Source organism: Uranotaenia lowii, chromosome 1 (genome assembly GCF_029784155.1).
Source record: "Uranotaenia lowii strain MFRU-FL chromosome 1, ASM2978415v1, whole genome shotgun sequence".
Taxonomy (NCBI): domain Eukaryota; kingdom Metazoa; phylum Arthropoda; class Insecta; order Diptera; family Culicidae; genus Uranotaenia; species Uranotaenia lowii.
This window is the reverse complement of record NC_073691.1, coordinates 18,726,672-18,749,494: the sequence shown is the minus strand read 5'-3', so window position 1 is coordinate 18,749,494 and position 22,823 is coordinate 18,726,672. Positions and strand designations below refer to the sequence as shown.

General features: G+C 36.2%; 1 protein-coding gene across 14 annotated transcripts in view; it reads left to right on the top strand.

The window, feature by feature from the left end:
- The window catches only part of LOC129739912 (cyclic AMP response element-binding protein B), a 47,527-nt gene that overhangs the window by 20,165 nt on the left and 4,539 nt on the right, over window positions 1–22,823 (top strand). For 10 of the 14 annotated variants that reach the window (XM_055731458.1, XM_055731454.1, XM_055731457.1 and 7 more), the window contains 3 exons: window positions 767–1,590; window positions 18,840–18,989; window positions 19,050–19,221. In XM_055731458.1, the coding sequence (XP_055587433.1) occupies window positions 1,390–1,590; window positions 18,840–18,989; window positions 19,050–19,221 (523 nt within the window). In that variant the 5' untranslated portion in view covers window positions 767–1,389. The remainder of the gene's footprint in view (window positions 1–766; window positions 1,591–18,839; window positions 18,990–19,049; window positions 19,222–22,823) is intronic. The other 4 variants (XM_055731461.1, XM_055731460.1, XM_055731466.1 and 1 more) reach the window with 1 other exon arrangement.

The following is a 22,823-nucleotide window of genomic DNA, read 5'->3' as shown; positions in this document are numbered from 1 at the left end:
AATAACAATTTTTTTTATATGTGATTGAAAAAATTCTCATTTTTTATTTAACACCCGTTAGCTCTATTATTCAATTGACTTCATCGAGTCGAATTCGCTGCTAGATTCCCCGGCAGAAAACGCTCATCGTGCCTCGATAAATGGTGCTTATACTGCCCCAGGGGTTGTTCTCATTATGCCCCTACAGTGACTGGTTTTCAGCTTTCGGCAAAAAATTTTAAAATGCATTTTTTATCTACTTTTTGAAGGTTTCATCCAATTAGGCAATAGACTATTTGAGTGTCTGAATACGAAACAATGATGTAATTCACATATTATAGCTGTTCTCTATGGTTAAATAAGCGTTTTCCTTAAAGTGGCCATTATGCCCTTATCTCCCCTATGTAGACAAGTATGAAAAATCAAAAAAACTATCATGTTCCTTTTTGAAAATAAATTTTTCCATTTTCCCCACCATGTACTTTGTTCGTGAAGATACACGGCCACCGTTTTTTTGTTAGTCCTGTTTTTTTCATCTTGGTGATGAACAAAAGAACAGTCTAAGTACCTTCCAAGACTTTTTGTAGTCGAATTCTATTGTTCACATTTTGTCGCATGTTTTTTCAAACTGAACCAACCGAATGAGACTGATTTTCTAGAAGAAACATTTTTCTCTGCACGTTATCTTTTCACTTAGGTTTGTTTTTCATAAATATCTCATTAGACTCGTGTATGACCGACCATATCAGTAACAATTTTCCTCTGTCTCTGATTTGTTTACTTCCAGATTCTCCTGGTGAAGCAACGGAACAAAACGCCCATCACAGGGAGCGTGCACAGTAAGTGCTAGAAAGAAAGAAAGTGTGTGTGGGAGTTTGTTCTTCTCCGCCCTTCGAAGGCTGGTCCCTTATTCATTAGTCGTGTCCGGTCCATTTGGTCCCCTGAAGTGCGAGGAAAATTAAAGGAAGAAAAACAAACAAGCGAACGAACGCGAAAAACGCGAAGATGTCCCCCTGAAGTGTTTTGGGTGGTTTGTTGTTGTTTTTGATACAGAGAAATTATCGAGCATCGAAAAGGAAGAAGAAAAAACACCAACTCTCTGAAATTAGATTTTCTTTAAGTGGTGGAAATTTTGCGGATGGTGTCCATATGTGAATAAAATATCGAGAAGCACTCGAGAACCAGTGAAGGTGAAACAAAAAAAACGAAACAAGTGGTCTCAATTACCCTGCCCCTTGAAAAGACGACAATCGTCCTCGCGGGGGTTTGGGTTCGTGGTTTAACCCAAGTGTTAAAGTGGTTTCCCCTCCCTGATCCCTATTTTTTAGAAGTGTGTGGTCCCAGTAGTGAAATCTTGCCAAACTGGCGACCAATTCGCGCCCTGCCTTGTGGCAGCTGAAACAGGAAGCCATGGATAATATGGTCGAGGAGAACGGATCCTCGGCGATAGATCCGCTGGGTGGGGGAGGAGGTGGCCCGCCTGGAGGTCCGCACCACGATCACCACAACAGCTCCAGCAGTAGTTCCAGCGGGGGTGGTGGTGGCCCCAGTGGACCCTCGGAAACCTCGGCCGCCAGCATTGTACAGATACTACCGCAGAGCAGTGTACAGGTGAGTTTTCCCCCCTTGAGTCCTCTTATTCCGAACACACAAATAAGGCACTTAACAATAACATGATCGTTTGACTATATCATGCCTTTTAACAAGATGTAAAAATGTTGATCTGAGTCAAGGGGCTTTTCTCGTGCAGAAAGTCAATCACGGGATGGAGTGAGAATGAAATCAGCATCAATATTTGAAAAGGGTGTGAAAGCCAAAGTAAACAAAACTCGTTTTTAGTGGATTCAAGTGGAGCATGGGAGACATTAAGATTGACTCGAGACCAACAGTCTCCTAGTGTGGACGAGGCTTTACGTCTTTCCTGTTATTGTTGTCCTAAAATTTATCAAGTTCAATACTTGAGAAGCCAAACTCGTTGACCAAGTTTTATCACAGCTACACTGCCGTTCTACGCAAAAATGTCGCTTGTGATTTTTGGGTAATTTTCACTATTTTGCTGGAAACGCCATCTTTCAGTGTAAACTTTCGAATACAAACAGAGTAAACTATGTTCTGAACCTACGCAAAAAAAATGTTTTGCAAAAATGTCACACTGTTCAAAATTTATTATAGCTCAAAAACCAAATTCCTCAACGCTAGAGGAGCATCTTTTAAAAGCCCTTTTGAAAAACCTTTGGAAACATTTGGAATACTAGAAAACTCCTTAAAATGCAGTTACCTATTTATTAATTCGTAGAAGCATTATTATTCACTTTTACACAATGAATTTTTAGAAATAATCTTGTTTTTGTTTTTGTTGTGGTACTATTCTTATTTCGCACTCTCTATTAAATATTTTTGCCAATTGCTACGTCCAAAAAAGTTAACTTATGCTTGATTTATCCGTTCAAAACAAATTGAGGAAGAAAATGTTGGTGATTTACAATCATTCATATTTTAACAAGAAAAATACATAGTGGTACTATTCTTATGTCGGTCACTGATGTCCTTAGACCCAATGTAACCTTGGTACGATAGAGAGGGCTGAGAGGAGGGGATCCACGTTTTTGGTCACTTCCTGAACTGAGGCAGTTTTCTTACCGGTTAAGCACGCAAAACTTTTCGGTCTAAAGTTTTGTCCACCGGACAGATTTTTTTTTTGCCCACGAAACTGCTTTCCTCTCCATACTTCCGAGTCAAGTTGCAGACAGCTCCCACTTACTTCTGCCATTTTCGCCAACTGACTCAGCGAAATGTTGGGGATAGTATGCCATTTGTGCACGATAGTTTTCGGCTTTTCTTAGGAAATGCTTCTCATTTTCACGAATATTTTGAAGGTGGAGCTCACGATACAAAGAGTTTAAAGTTAAACTATAAACAATAACATCCAGCAGAAATTAGCGGTTCAACCCTCATCCGTCCCAGAAATTTGCACCCGTTACAGTTCCTAGGGTGTCAATTTCACACTCTTCACTAAAACCAATATATCTCTCGTGTTTTCCAACCGAGTTATGCAAAATATATGGTTTTGAAAACTTCCCACAGAATTTTGAGCAAATTTTCATTACAAAATCTGTGTCACAGATCACAGAGTTTTGAAATATGCACAGATTTTACAGGATTTCTGAATTTTGAATGGATTTCCATAATTATATATTTTTTGGTCAGTATAAAATTTAGATTTCTTACCTTGTACCGTTAACGTAACGTTAATTGATTTTTTCCAACTAAAATGTCAAAAGACCCAAGATTGTAATGTTAAATGATTTTACCTTACTAAAATGTTAAAAAAAATCCAATTTATCATGAATTTTCAATTGAATTAAAGGAAATAGCATAACAGAAAACCATCACAGAATTTTGGGTACAATCACAGAAAGTCAGAATTTTTTTCTCAAAAGAACAGAATTTTTTTTCGGCAACCTTTAATGGGACACCTACAGTACCGTTCATAATTGTATAGAAATTGGAAGCAAGCGCACTGTCACTTCGACTTTGAACTTCCATAACTTTTGACTCTGATGATATTTTTAGATCAAATTTTTTGCGTTAGATAGATCAACTATCACACTATTATATCACAAAATTTGAGCTTTCTGGAGTTTGTGTGGCCTGTGAAACAGTAATTTTACGAAAATTGGACTTTTGGGACTTTTCTCATTCAAACTGCAGTATCTCTGAAACTACGCTACTTTTTTCATTGAAATTTTGCACAGTGATTGTTGAAATATGAAGCTAGCGTCCAAAATTCTATAGAAATCGCAATTCAAGGTTCATGCCTGAAATATTGCACCTCGCGTAACTTTTGATCTCATCGATAGAACTTTTCGAAAACTTCAGACATGTTAGCTTTATATTTCAACAATCACTCTGCAAAATTTCAATAAAAAATGTAGCGTGGTTTCAGAGATTTAATTCGCTGGAAACAAACAATCCTCCAATAGAGAAAATAGTTTTGAGCTCGGCTGCCGAACTGCTTTTTGAGTAGCTACGAATACCTGATACAGGGTTGCTAGCGAACCGGGAAAACCGGGAAAAACTTTGGAATTTCATCACGTCGCCGGGAAACCGGGAAAAAACCGGGAATTTCGGCATCTCACCGGGAAAATTGACATGTTTGAAATTTTTTCACGGAGTTTCAAAAATATTTTTAAAATTATTTCAAAATTTGGGAGTATTTTTTAAGAGTCTCGATATAGATTTATTTCATAAACGCTTATTTTCGTTCATTAGTGAACAAACGAAGTTTGAATCGCTTTTTTAACAAATTGCGGAGAAATATGAGTTATTTCATTTTTTCGCTCTCCGCAAGTGTGCTACACTTACAAGCATAACTCAAATATTATAAATTAAATAATGAAACTATTATAGACAAAACTAAACACGAAACTAACTACAGTCGAACCTGGATAAGTTAGAGTCCAAAGGACTGAACTTTTTTTCTCGCTTAAAGAGGTTTCTAACTTAACCAGGTTATATTTTATAGAGGGTCAGCAACATACAAATGCATTAAAGTGATCTAGAAATGCAACTATTCAATGTGTATTTGATAAAAATGCACCTGACACCAGTTGATGCCTCAGTTCGAAGGTTTCTGAGTAAGTTTCTATATAGCATAGCATAGCATAGCATAGCATAGCATAGGGTGACTACACACATCTTGCATTGGCTGATACACGAGGTACAACTAATGATCAATCCCGACACGAGATGCCAAAACAAGTATCTGGGTTCAATACTCGTTCCAAGTGCTGATATTGAGTATTAGTGTGGTACCACAATGCACACCGTGGCAAGTCAATGCAATCTTAGAAGGGATGGTCTGAAACAGCAAAATAAACTTTTCAGGTGCAGAGAACTCATACGACCCTACATACAGTGGATGCTGTTTTCAGACAGGATAGGGGAGGGTTTTTTTTATGTTTACGGGAAATCCTACTTGGCAAATAGGATTGATGAAAAATAATGTTATGATTCATAAATAAAAACCAAATTAAACAAATAAATACAAAAACAATGGAACGAGCTCACCAATTTTGTGATGTATCCAGCTGAGTTCAGCCTTTCTAAGATGTGGAACCAACTGACCACCTTTCGAATAACTAAGGCCAATCCACGCACATTAAATATCACTTTATTCCTACAAATTTTCACATTTAAAAAAAAATCGGTTCAATTTTCCTTATCCGAAAAAATATTGACATGAGCAAAAAAAAACACGACCGCACTCCACCAATGCTTGCTTAGATCAGGTTTCTGAGTAAGTTTCTATATGGTACAAAAATGTTATTTTCTCTAGTTTCCTCGGTCCAGTCAGGAAAACGACTCTAGCTTATAGAGGTTTTACACTCTCACTTGAAGAGGTTTTATGTTTTGCAAAGCTTAAGATTTGATGTATTCTCTCACTATAGAGATTTCTCGCACATCCAGATTCGGCTGTACTAGTTTTAGTTTCGACGTCAAATTATTTAGTGTTTGAGAGCTGAAAATTTTCTATTTGGAAATTTAAATAAATTTATAGTTTTTACTCAAGAAACAAGTGCAAGAAAGTTCTTTAAGTGGACAACCGGAAGTGTATGTGGTCCATAGTTTTCGGCTTTGTTTGGCGTTTTCCCTGATCAACTGGACAATTTCGAGAAATTTTGAAAGGCTTTCAACAACGATTTTATTCCTGGAATATCTACACGGGAAAAAATAATTGAATGCAGAAAACCGAAGCTAAGTATTTTTAATTTATAGCTCATTTTTCATAATATGGAAAAAGATATTTTGCGATGGATTGCAATGCAAACTGAGTGCGTTAATTCGATTATAACTTTGAGATCTTAAATCATTCAATCATCAGGTACTTAAACGAGATTAAAGCTCAAAACTATGTTCAGATTTAAAAAAAAAAGAATACTGATGTCAAAAGAAGGTACATATTTATTTCATTACATTGAACTTTAATGTGAAAGTCGATGATGTATCTAGATTTAAATTGTTATTTCCATACTTTCCTGATGTTTTTTTTTCCATTTTTTTCTTCAACGAACAGTGATAACTTGTTAAGTTTGTGCCAAATTTTAATAAATTTGCAGTTCAAATCGTAAGGTATTTCTCCAGAAAGAGTTATTTTTATTTATTGAAGACATTTCCACTTTTCACATATTTTCACGGGGTGTTTATATTTCTGTAAATCAGCTTTCTAGGACGAAGAACTATGTAATCAGAGCATCAAGCGTCTGCACATAACGACCGTAGAATGTGAAATCAAGAAACTGAAAGAGAACAAGCGCCAAACTTAGGAAGTTTCGGGTGAGATCTATCCTATTTTTCTTATTTTAACTGTATACATCAAACATTGCACTTTATTACCTAAACCTACATAATCATAAGAAGCGTTTGGCAGGGATCTCCACGCTTCATCCCTCCCTTGTTCCTGTATCTTTTGCGTTTTCATCACATGGTTGGCCTGGCCGTAGTGGTATCTGCAATGCATGTTCTATGTATCAGATACCATGTTGAAAAGAAAAATGTGAAACGCAAGTTTTTTTCATTTTCCAGGATGCATACAAGTTTTGGCCATGTTGGTGTTAGAAGAAGAAGAAGAAGACGTCAAATTATTCAGTGTTTGATATACATATACATTTTGCAAAATTGATGAAATTGCGGAGCAAAATAACGAATAGATTCCCCGTTCGTTAGATTTGTTAAAAAAAATCATGAAAACCTGTCAATTGATACGAAAAGAAGTGTTTGCCATGATTTTTAACCGGTTTACAAGTTTGGGGATACATTTATTAGAAATTTGAAGCCCTGTATATTGATCTTTTTTATTCTCCATGATTTTATATGAAAAACGAGTATAATAAATATCGAGAAGATCATCATTTATAACCGGGAAAAAACCTGGGAAAAACCGGGAAAAACTTTGGAATTTCAAAACGAAAAATCGCTAGCAACGCTGCTGATACTGCCTGATAGACATGAAAAAGATCAAATTAGACTTTCGGCTATCAGAACTTAGTTTTGAGGTTGCCCTGTCGAACTCAAGAATGAAGACAGCCACTGAAGTGCAGTTTGGAACCAATACAACTCACTCACTCACGAATTTGACATTTTGGGCTAAAATACTTTATAAAACAGCTTAATTCTAGAGTTTCTTTTGATTTAGTCGTATGAGCCACCTGATGTGTTTTGAGAAAATCGCAGCTGAAGTATTGTAACTTATTTTTAAATCTAGTATTTGAAATACTGTTTAGAATTGTCTGATAACTTGATACGCGATGTGAAAATAGATTAGGAAGAGCCTAGAGTAATAAATTCAACCATAAACTTGATTTTTCAAGTAAAGATGCACATACGACCTTTGGCATTACATGCTTGGCGCGAACGTCGTTTTGCATATTGCTAAATTTTATCTGAAACTTCATTTTATGGGTCTTCCCAAATTGTAATGTACTTACTTTTGAATCCATGAACCGATGTCCCGGTCTCCACGGGTGATATGCGCTCTACAAAATCTCCGGGGGAGCAATCTCCTTTTGCCATTTTAGCAGTCTGAAATCGGTGCTGCAAAGGACTTTCCATCATGTTTATTCTACTTTTGATTGCTGCTTACTTCCTGTTACTTTTGTTTTAGGATGTTTTGTTTTGATAGCTACATCTGTGAAGAAAAAATATGAAATTGAGAATTAAATTTTGTTCGATCATAAAAATTTCGCATTTTTAACTTACCTCTCTACAAAGAAGTTTTTATTACTGGACTGTTAAACTACTCCCACTTATAATTTCCGTTGGAATTTGTTAGCAATTCAACAGTTGCTAAGGCATTTTTTGAGAAAATGCATAAGGTCACAAAAACCAACTGGCCGAACATTTTGCGTCCTTTGTTTTGCACGATAATTCAGTGCAGTGCATAATAGTCGCAAAAAGAAAATTGCACTCGACAATGAAAAAGTCATTATGCGTCTTAAATTCAAATCATTTTGTAAAATTTGTCTACTGACAAAATTAAACCAAGTTTTTACCGAACATAAAATACATGTTTATCAATCGTTTGCAGCCAATAACTCAATTTTGTTTGTATTGGCTCATACGACCTAATCAAAACAAACTCTAGAATTCTTTCATTAACATGACGTGAAATCGTGAAAAAAAACGTTCTGGGTTAAGTTTGTTTCAGAAAAAAGCAAGCTGGTATTCAAAAATTCAAATATTTTCCAGTAAACCACTTTTTTCCAGTTTCAAGTTGTAGATGACAGGATAAATCTTTTTACTTGTAAATTCATCTTAATCAACAAGACAAGCATTCTTTAGTACTTAACTAAGTTTTTCCTAAAGCTTTCTTTTTTTTAACATAAGTTTGGTAATCCTAATGCTTTCTGGTAAAGGTCCACCATGTGAAAAACCGGTTTTCGTTGCATCGTTGAGTTCAGGGTTGGTAAATTTCGCCCGTCGCGCTTGACCCGACTAGTTTTTTCTTCATCAAACGACCGGCACCTTACTCAATTGACGGAGCCTCACTACTCGCATGACGGATAAAGCACGACAACAATCAACATTTCTCCGTCATGCGACTGGCGAAGCTCCTACACATCCTCGATCGGCTGCTGCCGGCAGGTACAACTAATTGAACGACTTGCTGGCAGAGAGCAACAATAGCAATAAAAAACTGAAAACGAGCTTGCTGGCAGGAGCAACAATAATAATAAATGCTTTTCTTGTTCCTCTTCGGTCGTCTTCGGCTTGCTGGCAGGAGTAACAATAATAATAAATGCGTTTCTTTTTCGTCATCGGTCGTTGAAATGCGATTGCTTGACTAGGTTATTATTTTAGCTTCAAATGACTGGGGAATGAATGACTGGCAAACGAATTGACTGGTCGTTAAGGAACAGTCAAATGAGTTTGAAGGACCATTTTACCGTTGACCGTTGAATTATGCCAACCCTGGTTGAGTTATTGACAAAATAAGATTTTTCACGAAAAATGAAGATGGGCCTCGAGGTAGAACAATAGAAAGCTCAGCGGTGATTTTAAGATTTTCTTTGCTCTTAGTTTGGTGGGTACACTGCTTGATATTTTTCTACTTTAACGAATATAGCGGGATTTCTCGGAAGTGTGAACTTGAAAAAAACCTAAACCGTTTAACACAAAGCTAATATAAAAGGTCGATATCGGAACAGGTGCTAATCTCCATGATCTACTCCATTTCTGATGCAGTATTGCCAATTTACTGAAAATCCATTCCAATGAAAATAAATTTGAAAACCTTCATGTTTTGTTCGAATTTATCGATGAATTCGTTGATTTAAATAAGTTACAACGAAGAAAGGAAATAATTCAAATGAGGTACAACAATTTTTTTTTCTACTGAAGCATCATCCCCTATAAACATTTTACGACTGTGAGGAGTAATTATCTAATCGCGCCATTTTGATTAGCATGTATCCCGATAGTGGCAGTTAGCGGATTGAAGGAAGATTGTTTAAGATATTACTCATCGGCTCGCTCACTCACTACATATCCCCACCGTTAGCTACTTATACGATGGTGCAAATATGTAGTGTGTGGTGAAGCAAGCTGATGTTGTGATGTGATCTGTGAATCTGATCCGCCCCAGAAGCTGCCATCACCATACCTCGTTCGTAGTCGTCGCGATGATGCCAGATATACACAACCCCGCGCTCCGCCAGACGGCTTGAATACCATTTGTGCGAATGACGTCATTCCAAAACTTGCTCTTATAGTTTAGATTCCTTCTTCCTCCTTTTGGTTTGGGCGCGCGTTTCTCCAACAAAGTTCCCCTCTGAAGAATCAACAGCAACAACAACCGAATAATAATAATAATAAATAACTAACTAACTCCATCGTTCAGTTCGGCGTCACCGTCATTCGCATCATTCTCATTTCTCTCTTTGGATCTCGACTCGACTCGAGTAGACTGAGCTCCGATGTGGCTCCATATAGGGAAATTAAATACAAAAACGATTTGCATATTTTATTTCTTCGGCATTTGTTGTGTTTATATTGAACTGTTGAGTTTTTGTTGTTGTCTACTCACGCGGGACTAGTCTCGTTATAAACAACACCTTCAAGCATCCCAACTGCAAGCAAGCAAGCAGACAGCCGCTTTTAAGTTAGCTTGAACGGGAAAACCTTAGGAAAAGCTTGTAAAAACTTGAATATCGATCAAATAGATTGGAGGGGGGCCTTCGTTGCTTGTTGTCGATGTTTGTCTCGGTAGTTTTTTGTGGGTTTTTGGTTAAAGGCTTTTTTCAGACTTTTGAAGATTGGCTTACTATCAGAAACCTTTTTCAACCATTAACTGATTCATTTGCCGGAATGGAGGAATTTAAATTTCAATAGGTATTTCCCAAATGTGATAAAATATGCAACGATGTTATACATTTACAGGGTTGCTAGCGAACCGGGAAAACCGGGAAAACCGGGAAAAACTTTGGAATTTCATCATCTCACCGGGAAACCGGGAAAAAACCGGGAATTTCGGCACCTCACCGGGAAAAATGACATGTTCGAAATTTTTTCACAGAGTTTCAAAGATATTTTTAAAATTATTTCAAAATTTGGGAGTATTTTTTTAAGAGTCTCGATATAGAAATATTTCATAAACGCTTATTCGTTGATTAGTAAACAATCGAAGTTTGAATCGCTTTTTTAACAAATTGCGGAAAATATGAGTTATCTAATTTTTTTCGCTCTCCGCAAGTGTGCTACACTTACAAGCATAACTCAAATGTTATAAATTTAACAATGAAACAATTATAGACAAAACTAAAAACAAAACTAACTGCAGTCGATCCTGGATAAGTTAAACTCCAAAGGACTGAACTTTTTTTTCTCGCTTAAAGAGGATTCTAACTTAACCAGGTTCTATTTTATAATGGGTCAGCAACATACAAATGCTTTAAAGTGATCTAGAAATGCAACTATTCAATGTGTATTTGTTAGAAATGCACCTGACACCAGTTGATGCATCAGTTCGAAGGTTTCTGAGTAAGTTTCAATATGGTACAAAAGTGTTATTTTCTCTAATTTCCCTGGTCTAGTCAGGAAAACGACTCTAGCTTATATAGGTTTTACACTCTCATTTAAAGAAGTTTTGTGTTTTGCAAAGCTTGAGACTTGATGTTCTCGCTCACTATAGAGGTTTTCCGCACATCCAGATTCGGCTGTACTAGTTTTAGTTTCGACGTCAAATTATTCAGTGTTCGATATACATATTTCATGAAAATATTTATGCAAAAGGCAAATAATTTGGCAGCGTGAGACGTTTTTCAGCAGAGTTATACTTCTTTTTCACGAGAAAAAGATATTGGTTTTCCAATGTTATTGTTGTTCTGTATTTCTTTTGAATTGGCCTGAGGTACGAAGCATTACATTGCAAGTGTTAAATTTTGAATTCATTCTACGTTAAGCTGTTGCTTAAAGTGTCCGAAATCTAAGGTCTCAACCCTGATCAAAAATAATATCCTACACTCAAACAATTAAAGCTCAGCCCTGTCTTTTACACGATTTATTGCATGAGCTTTCATTACGTCGTATGAAAAAAATGAGCAGTTGCAGCTTCTTCCATTTAGAATATTTGTAGCCTGGACAACATATTCTATATGTAAAATACAAAATTTAAAGTTGTTTTGATAACTTTTTAAGCAGTTTTCTGTGAATTCTTAAGATGTTTCAAACGAACGTAATGAAAGATCAGGCGAGATTTCTATATTTTCACGAACCTTTAGTTCAAATTACTATTACTAAAGTTATTCATTGTTCATTTCAGTTAAACATTTTTTTCAAAAACATGTCTTCGAATTTGTACCAACAAATGTAACTGCATTTGGAAAATAATGATTTTATAGTATGTTTCGATGTCTTTTTAACAGATTTCTATACAAATTATACCTTTTTTTTCTAGAACTTTATAAAAATCTTGAAAATTATATTGGCTGTAAGTACTACATCATAGTTTCAAGATCAATCAATCGGACTTATTTTTGCAAAATTGATGAAATTGCGGAGCAAAACAACGAATAGATGCCCCGTTCGTTAGATTTGTTAAAAAAAATCATGAAAACCTGTCAATTGATACGAAAAGACTACGTGTTAGAAGACGCCGAAGTGTTTGCCATGATTTCTAACCGGTTTACAAGTTTTGGGATACATTTATTAGAAATTTGAAGCCCTGTATATTGATTTTTTTTATTCACCATGATTTTATATGAAAACTAGCTGACCCGGTAAACTTCGTTTCACCTGTTACTCAATAAATCGTTATAAAATGTTTCATCAACACATCTTTAATTTCTTCGTGCTCGGGAATCAGTTTTCATGAAAATCGTGTTCAAGTTGTTCTAGTTGTGTCCCATTTCTGGTTGATTTTGTATTGGAGCCTCCCTTCCATAAAATGTGACATTCTCAAAACTAAAATACAAACCATCTCTGGCCCGAAAACCCTCGGATACCAAATTTCACTTCATTCCGACCGTCCGTTTGTACGTGATGTTGTTACAAAGAACACGCCTCCATTTTTATATATAAGACGAGTATAATAAATATCAAGAAGACCATCATTTATAACCGGGAAAAAACCTGGGAAAAACCGGGAAAAACTTTGGAATTTCAAAACGAAAAATCGCTAGCAACCCTGCATTTAGCAAGTGGGCCTATGACTCCCTTGAGGATTTTCAGAGAAATTAACAATATCAACAACTTTTCATTGCTCCTGTTTACACAAAATTCACTTACTCTTTCAACTCATTCCGCATAATCCTAATAACGTAACTTATTTGCCTCCCAAGTTAAGATTAAGTGAAAAAACTGTTACAAATAGGATTTTGAAATCTTCAGAAAAAGATTCTATTTATCGATGTATCTAAAAAAAGAAGAGGTTGCAGAATTTCAATGCCGATCGGAGCTAACTATGAGCCGAAAATGCGCCAAAATGTGCATTGCACCAAAGATGATATGTTTGAAAAAACACATCTGGCATAAAGACTCAAGCTCTCAGGCAAAATGGGACCACTACATTCAATCGAAAAATGAAAAACATATTTTTATGAAGAGATTAACCACCGTAATTTCGGGTGAAAAACATTTTATGAGATTTCATCCCAGAAACAAGAAAATAAAGAAAAACATTCGCATAGTCAGATTTCAACAGCCGTTTTCTATATTCATCTTACTATCCGATAGCTTCACCAGTGTACTACCAGAGCCAGATGAGGAACGAGGGTTAATTAGCATAAATAGTCATTCTGCCACGAGGTTTAGGGGTTTAACCCCCCCCCCCCCCCCCCCCATGAAGAAGATTTTTTCAAAATAAAATTTTCGAAAAAGGGACAGGAAATTACTTGATGTTAAAAAGTGTTAAATAAGTGTTAACAAGAAAGTAAGAAATTTTTCTCGCCTCCGGCGGAAATTTCGACTTGCAATTCAATCAACCTTTAGCATTGAAAGTCTAAACTTGACATACAAAAAAGCTACTTCGTCTTTAAAATGGGTTTTTATACAGAAGTGTAACCAAACAAATTCAGAACTTGAAACAGTTTAACTTGAAAATTAATTCATCGAATACTAATTTTATGCATCAACAAGTTGGAAGCCACTCACGATGGTCATCAGAATTAGCAAATTAAAATCTTAAACCTAGTATTCTCTATTTTTTACTAAAAATTTTGATTTACAAAAAATTGTGCTGATATGATATATTCTTCAAGAAACCCATTTCAGTCTAAATTTTATTTTGTATTTTTTGTTCTTCTAAGTGCTCAACATCACATTCAAAAACGTGTTGATAAATTATACAAGGCCACATCCTTCGAAGTGCAAAGAATTTAAAAGCTAATTTTGACTAATTTTGATGCCCTGGATCTAAAGATACAGTTTTACTATAACCTTTTTTTTTTGAATAACTTTAGCAAATATTTTAAAATCATTTTAAAAATTTCTGCATTATTTTAACAAAACTTTTAATCAAAAACACAAGATCTAAAAATAAAGGTGTAAATCAATTTTCAACTTTTCTCAAGACAAGTAATTTTGAATCCTTGAAAATGTTATAGAGGTATTCAATTTATGTACTTCTCCCCATCTTCAATGAAGTTTTAAACCAAATTTAATTTTCAATGTTTTTAAAGCAAAAATTTGATTGTTTTGCAGAATAGAACAAATTTTGTTTGATGTATTGAATATTTTTCAAACTATATTCAGTAATGTAAAAAAAACTTGTAATGAATCTTTCCAAATTTTTAAAAACTGTAGATCATACATCATCATTCATTAATTGAATTAAATTGCTATAAAAAACAAATTCAATACTAGATATTACCTTTCTGTAACCGTAGATTTGTTACTTCATCAAAGTGACAAAATTTGACAAAAAATTCGAGTTCAGGACGCTAATCTACCAAATCAATTATTCAATCATTGGCATCAAGATGCAGTTTCTTTAAGTCATCAATTAAATTCCTTTTTTAAATCTTTTTAAAATTACTGGACGAGTTTAATGAAAAAAATCCTTTTAAAATTTTAAAAAAATAATCTTTTTCTTCTTAATTTTTTGTTTCAATTTAAAAAAAAATTACAATAAACTATTTAAATTTTACGAAATATTTTTCTTAAGTTTGTCTTCGTTTTTCAAATCTAAATTTTTATGTTCTGAAAACATAATCTTCTTCCTTTGAAACTAAGTTTTCAATAAGAAAAACATAGTTTCCACCTTCTGTCCTTTTCAGGGCCCAATATTCCAATTGATAGCGACAAAATATTCAGATTTTGAAATTTTAAACTTTAAAATCTTCGATTGAAAATTTATAAATGTTTCACTAATTTTCATTATATTCAATAATGTTTTTTTAATCGATCATGATTTTTAGTTTATCTTAACTATAATTGATTTGATTCGAAGTAGCAACATTAAAGTTAAATTTTAATGCACAATTTTAACTAAATCTGTATTATCTTTGTGCTTTGAATATTTAGAAAAAAACTTGGAATTCATTTTTTTATCAGTTTCTTATTGATCATTTCCCAATCTGTAATTTGTCAGTAAAACTGAACATGTTGTTTTATTAACATTAATATTAATATTAAAGTTATTATTTTGAACTCCAGAACTTATTTTGCCTTCTATTTCCATTACTGGACGAATTTTGGTATAAAAAAGGGGTTTTATCTTTTACTTACTGGCAGTCTTGAAAAAAAAAATTATTTTCTACTTTTTATCAAATAAAATTCAGTTACCAACTGTTGAAGTCCAAAATGTTTTTTTTTCTAATCGAGAAGTCACTTTCTAATCGTGATAAATTTTTGTTTACAAATTCAAGATACTACAGTGGATTTTTTAATCAATCCTTCCATTGAAAATGAAAAAAAGAAATGTTAAATCAGATGTATAATAAATAACAATCATTATGATTTTTCTAACAATTTTTTATTATGATTATTTTTAACGTGATCTGACATTTATTTGAAAATTTAATTTTTTTTAAAATATGGTGTTATATTTAATGTATTCTGTCCAATAATTCTTGTGTCCGAAGCTTCATTCGAGATTTTGATTTGCATTCTTTTCAAGGTATTCCAGAAATATTGATTTCAAATTTGACCAGACTGCTTAGAATTTATTTTCAAACAAATTTCTTGTTCAAAATAAGGAACATTATTCTGAATGATTTATCAATGACTTACCGGAAATAGCATTGGTTTGAAACATTCATTTTGATTCGTTTTGAAAATGTTGAAAAAAAAAATAAAAAAAATTATTTTTTGAGTTTGTGTGATAATTAAAAATAAGAAAATGGTTTACTTTACAATTTACTTATTTCTTGTGTATTTTTGATATTTTTGTAATTTTTGGCTAAATTTGAATTTTGAACCAACCACCCCCCCCCCCCCCCCCCCCCCCTCCATGGACGGGTCCTTCGCACGGCCCTGTCTTAAATTGTCAGTCAAAGTTTTCAAGAGTGTCTAAAAATTTCAGAATTGTAAAAATAATTGCAATTTGAAAATTGTTAAAACGGTCCAAATTGTCTCTATTGTTGAAGTTGAAATTTCCAAATAGATATAATTGTTCAAATGGCCAAACTTCTGAGTATTGTGAAAGAGAAAAAAATTTCAAATACAATAAAAAATTAAGAATTGTAAATTCTTACAACTTTTTGAAATTGAAAATAAAACATAAAGGTCAAAGTTGTCAAAATGATGAAATTACCAAACACATAGTCAAGAAAAAAAAATCAAAATTGATAAAAATTTTAAAATTGTAAAAATTACCGAAAATTGTCAAACTGTCCAAAGAATCAAAAATGTAATTCATTTGTAATATGTCAAATTTTCAAAATTTTAAAAACTGCCTTGCTGTCAACATTATTGAATTGCTGATTTTTTTTTAAATTGTCAAAGTAATCAAAAATGTAAAAACTACATCAAAATTTTTTAAAATTTTCAAAACTAACCAGACTAGACTGTAGAAATAGTCAAAATTATTAAAACGGTGAATGAGCAAAATTGTCAAATTGTCCATATTTTCAAAATTTTCCAAATTTTTAAAGCTGTCGTCAAAATTGTTGAATTGTTAAAATTTGTATCTTAAAAAAATCAAAATGATCGAAAACGTTAAAATCATATTTATATTGTCAAAATTTTCAAAATAATTTCTTGTAAAAATGATCAAAATTGCCAAAATTGTCTTAAAAATCAAAAAAACCTCAATTTTGAGCTGCATAGAACGTACTTCATATCAATGATAGAACTGAGCAAGCATGGAAAAAATCGGATCGAAGTACATTCAATCTGCAATCCGTGGTGAACTCATTCAATTCTAACTGCCAATCGAAGCATTCGGGAAAGGAAAAAGTTAACACACCACAATGAACACTAACGATTGCAATCCCGAGTGAATGAACTTTTAATAAGTTCGGGAGAACGAAACGAAGCCCGAAACATTCGCCGCGTTCAATTGGATCGTTTTTTATTTTCACCACGACGTTCGCAAATGATTGTCGAAACACAATCGCCAAACAATCGTAAGATTGCATTCGCGAATGTTTCCGTAACCGGTAAAGGATTGCGCCATCAGGTGCTTGTTTTTCGGCAAATTTGTGCGTGTTTTAGCCCCCGCGCTCGCTGATGGTTTGTTTTCTCATGATGCTATTTTAATTTATGTTCGAATAGGAACATTCAACATATAATTAGTAAAAGTGTGGACTTTTGCACATTGCGTAGAAAACTAAACTGACAATGGGGGGTTTGAAAATAGGAGGCAAGGACGTCGGCCTGGTGTCGATCAAAGCCGTCGATATTGTTTCAGTCGAATGAACGTCGTCTTAGCTGCTGATTTTCCGGTGCGGAATTCGCTTTTATGTCCCATGGGATACGAACGCGAAACATACGCACGTATTAGGCTTAGCATTTTTATAGTAATTTCAATTAACAATAAAAATTTAAAAAAAATTCGAGCCAATACCTCACAATTTTTTATTTCCTTCCGAAAACCAATTCGAACAAAACAAAACGCCTTCAAGTAGGCAAGCACGTAATCGCCCAGATGTAGGCAAATATTTGAGTGCTATGTCGGCTTACAATATTTATGTGTGGGATTTTATAACTTTTATGTGACGCATATAAAAGTAATAATTTTGTGTTCTGTATTTTTGCAATCTCAACATTATTAAATGATTATTTGGCAATTTTGGTTAAAAAAATGTCCCAGTAGCCAAAAGCTAAATCCCTAGGCTTCGTAAACAAGAGTGGACAACGCAATGTGCAAAAGTGCTGAATGTTCTTATTCGAACATAAATTATAATAAAATCATGAGAAAACAAACCGTCAGCAAGCGCGGGGGCTAAAACACACACAAAATTAGCCGAAAAACAAGCACCTGATGGTGCAATCCTTTACCGGATACAGAAACATTCGCGAATGCAATCGTGCAATCGTTTGGCGATTGTGTTTCAACAATCATTTGCGAATCAATTCACCCAACGAACGTCGTGGTGAAAATAAAAAACGATCCAGTTAACTGCGGCGAACGTTTCGGCCATCGGTTCGTTCACCCGAACGTATTTAAAAGTTCATTCATTCGGATTGCCAATCCGACCAATCAGCGGTCGTCTGTTCACGCTCGCATCGCCGATGCTATCATCGTGAACGGAGCGGTGATTGAGAATCATTAGCGTTCATGCAGGTGAACGAATTTTTCCATCCTTGGAACTGAGTAAGCTTTTTTTGTACCTGTTTTATGAGACATTTGGTAGCTTGGGAATAGTACCGCTTATGTTTTTCTGCAAAAAAATGGATTATTTCTTAAAATTTACTGTTTAAAATTAAATAATAATGCTTTTATAAACTATTTGAATAGATAACTGTATTTTTGGGCGTGTTCTAGCATTCATAAGCTTTTAAAGGGGTTTTTAAGAGATTTTCCTCTAGAACCAAGGAAAATATCAACGTTTTGGATTTCTGAAAGCTGTTATTGAAGCATTTCGGGTTTAATGATTCTAAAACGTAGATATGAGTAGTCAAACAAGCTAAGCTTTGTTGTTGTATGTCTGTTTAGGTTTATGTCACTGTAGATTTTAATCTCGCCTCAGATTCTCGTCAAATTATGAGTTTATACTCTTGCCGTTTGGCTTCATTTTCGCCCCAGATATATTCCAACGTATGATTGATGTCTGCCACTAGAGTGTGTTTCACTTTACATCAACAACATAATAGCACCCTATTGTACATTCGTCCAAAATAAACTAACAACGACAGCTGAGAATTTGTTTGCTTTTAAAGAGAAAACAACTAATATTCCTACTCTTTTTCCGTCCTTCCAGGCACAATCAGTCATACAACAGAACCAACAATCAGTGATACAAACCGCAGCCGGCCAGATATCGACGACGTTACCCCGAGGAGTACTCCTAGTGTGCAACAAACCCAGCTCAGTGATCCACACGACGCAAGGTAGTTTGCAGGCCATACAGGTACGTCACCTTCCAGCTTTCGTCAGTTACCCCCAATTTCACCCCGTTTTCTTCTTGTAGATCAAGCCCGAACCTCACTCCGGCATGGGCAACAGCAGCAGTATGATGACCGATACCAACAGCGACGACACGATGTCGGACGATGAGAGTTCCCCCAAGAAGCGGAGAGACCTGCTAACGCGGCGACCTTCCTACCGTAAGATTCTGAGCGACCTCGGCGGAGCAGAAATTGGTATGTTTTTGCGGTATTGAGGCCTGTTTGTAAGAGCGTTGGCAGTCGTCTGACCACCCAAAAAAAAAGAGATCCAAACCCAATCCAAAAAAAAGAGTAGCATTTCGTTTTTTCCCACCACCTTCTTCGTTCACATTTGTTTTCGGACCCATAGATATTAGTTTCATTGATTTTCGGAAGTTTTATACATCTAGTCATTCGTGCTAAATTCATCCCATCATTTACATTGTTTCGCCAAAAGCAAATCCATTTCTGTTTGACAAATGCATGTCTCCTAACATCCCAATCATCAGAGACCAACAGAGGAAACAAAAAAGTTAAACTTTTAATTTCTTATTTAAATCAGAAAAGCAGCAAATAGGCAATCGTAGATTAATGGTTGGATTTTGCCCAACTTCCCGTAGAAAGTTTTTTTTGCGATAGGAAGTTTTTTTATGTTTTTGTAGAGACGAAAAACGCCAAAACAGTACCGTTCTCACAGAATCTGCCGGGGTCCCATTTTTACTATGCCTTATACACATATTTATACATTTTTTTAAACCTTATAATAACCTCTTCTACTGTAGTGGTTTTATCTTTGCACGAATTTAATTTCTACTTAACAAAAAACTCACACTTTAGTTTAACTTTTTTTTTCCCTGCTACTAGTAGTACTAGTTGGTTGCATCGTTTCTTTTTAGTTTTTTTTTAACTCGTAGATTGTAGTGTTTCTGGATGCCTGAAACGTTTTTGTTTTAATTATACTGCATCTAACGCATTTTGATCAATTTCAAGACTCTCTAGGCGTAGCTTTTGAAATTTATTTAATTCGAAAAATATTTACCAACCGACTTTCAGTATTTTAGTTAAAAAAAAAAGACAGGTTCAGAATTCAATGAGATATCAAATCGTTTGCGATGTTCAGATCCCATGTTTTTGTGCTCTTTAAGTATTAGACCTTTACCTGAGTATCACATTAATTAGTATTATCACAGTTCTAAAGTTTTTGAAGATTATTTTTTAAACTTCTGAAACAAAGAAACAGTAAAACAGAACCAAATATGGAAAACCAAGGAGAAGAATCTGTTAGATTTGTACATATGATCCCGGGTGAAACCCGTTCATCGCAGTAATTGGAACAACGATTCTCAGAAGGAGCAAATATTAAAAATTGGACACGAAAAAAAACTAGTTAAATATTGACAAGAATAAATTTCCGACCAACGAATTGCTGTATCGTATCGTGAGTGAAAATCAAAAAAATCACATGGATATTCAATCGAGACAAGTTCCAAAAGCATGTTGATTTGAAAGTTTCACTCCTTTAGGAAGCGAAAGTACGTGGCTGGAATAAAATATGAGCAATGCTGTTGGACCTAGATAACTCCCTTGAAGTACGTCAGATGAGCTCATTCATTCAAGTTACTGTACGACCAATCAGATCGCCCCTGTTCAAGATATCCTGGAAACATGGTTGTTTCTTTAGAGAAGAATGGCCCCCGGAAAGAAGCGGGAACAAGTAAAGTAAATAAAATAGAAATACAGTTCCGGTGGCTTAGGGCTTATCGCATGAAGCGTCACTGTATAGCCTCGATCCGTTCTAAAAGTAGAGACACCGAACAGCTGATCCTGATCGTCCTTGAGACTTTCGCCACTCGGAATATGAAACCACTACATATATTCAGGGGCTTTATCAACAACGTGATTAATGTGTATCTTAAGTTCCAGGCTTTGGGTAGTCGATCGATAGCTACGATCTTCCAGTGGCTCCGGCTCATCTATCTTACATTTCGCCTAACTTGACGACCTCTAATTTGGCTTCTGGTTTCGACATTTTTCCTGAGGCTTGAAGCTTTCTCGCGCCTCGACGCCTTTTCTAACAATGATTACGACTCGATGTCCTTCCAGTGTCTCCTGGTCCGATGGCCATCATCGATTCCTGACTCGACGACCTTCTCTGATTCCGGCCCGCAACCTTCCTGGCCTGCTGACGACCTTCAAGTTGGCTCCTGTTCCGTCAACCTTCCGGCTCGACGTCCTTCCTACGGATTCTCGGCTTGTTGATCTGACGAATCTCAACACTACTCCACCTCAACACACGCATTCCGCAGTTGGCTCCTCTTGAAGATGGGGTTGCTACTTTTCCATTTACGCACCGGACCTAAATCGTCACCCTTATTTGCACGACACTCTCCCTGTTGGAGCTCAACGACCTTCAATGGCACCAGTTCGAAAATCTCCACCAGGATCTTGCACGACGTCTTTTGTTCTGCACTTTGGGCAGTGGAAAAAAAGACTTTTTCAGCTTGTAGGTAGAACTTGGAATACTTTATTTTCTATCTTATCTTAGTAAAACCATCCCTATTTGTCCCATCGATTGCTTCGATTAGACAAATCTCAACACTCCTCCTCAATATACACATTCGCAATCACCTTATTGCTTTCGGCGGCTGTTCCTGAGGATGGGGCTGCTCCTCTTCGGCGCACGCACCGGAACTCATTCGTCGCCTTCATTACACGACGCTCTCGCCCCTGTTGAAGCTCGATGACCTTACTTCTGGCGTCCGGCATGACGATCTACCAGTGGCTCCAGCACGTCGATCTTCCATGATTCCTAGCTCGACGACCTCCAACTGGCCTCCAGATACGACGACCTCCAATTGGCTCCTGTGCCGACGACCTTTCATGACCCCTGATCTGACGACCTTTTATCTGACCATCGACCTACCAGTGATTCTGTTCCGCTCCTTATGGCTCCAACCCAACGACCTGCCTTGACACCGGTGCGACGACCTTGTTTGGTTCCGGCTCGACCCTTTCATGTTGGCCCGACGCCTCACCAATGGCACGATGACCTTCCGCTGGCTCTCGACCCGCCGACCTTTCAAGGATCCGACCAAACGACCTTTCATGGCACCTGTCCGACGACCTCCCGTGTTTCCCGGCTTATCGACTTCCACCTGGCTTCCGGATTTGATGATCTTCCTATTGGCTCGTAGTTCGAAAATTTCCCATGGTATCCGGCTCGCCGACCTTCCAGTGGCCCCGGCTAAACGACCTCCCTATGGCTCAGCACCGACGACCTTCCAGTGGCTCTGGTTCCAGCCTCGATGCCTACCAATGGTTCCTGGTTCGTTGTCCTTCCGGGCTTCGACTCGTTGTCCTTCCATCGGCGCTGGCACTTCTTGCCACTGTTGATTCCGCTTCTCCTTCTTTTCACTAGTGCTGGGTCCAGAACCTGTTGTGCAGAACTTGGGCATTTGAAATGAGAGACTTGTCTTGGTTGATGATAGAACTTAGAATACTTTATTTCCTATCTTATTGTTCTATTTATAGTGAAACCATCTCCATGGTTACATGTTGTTATTTGTCCCACCGATTGCTTTGATTAGACAAACCTCAACAACGACTTTCCAGTAGGTCTGACCCGACGACATTCCATGAAACCTGTCCGACGACCTACGGTGGTTCCTGGTTCGTCAACCTTCCCCAGTTCTAGGCTCGCCGACCTTCAAATGGCCCCGACTCATCGACCTCCCAGTGGCTCTGATTCCTACCTCGGTGACACGCCAATGGTTCCTTACTCGTTGACCTTCCGGACTTCGGCTTGTTGTCCTTCTTCG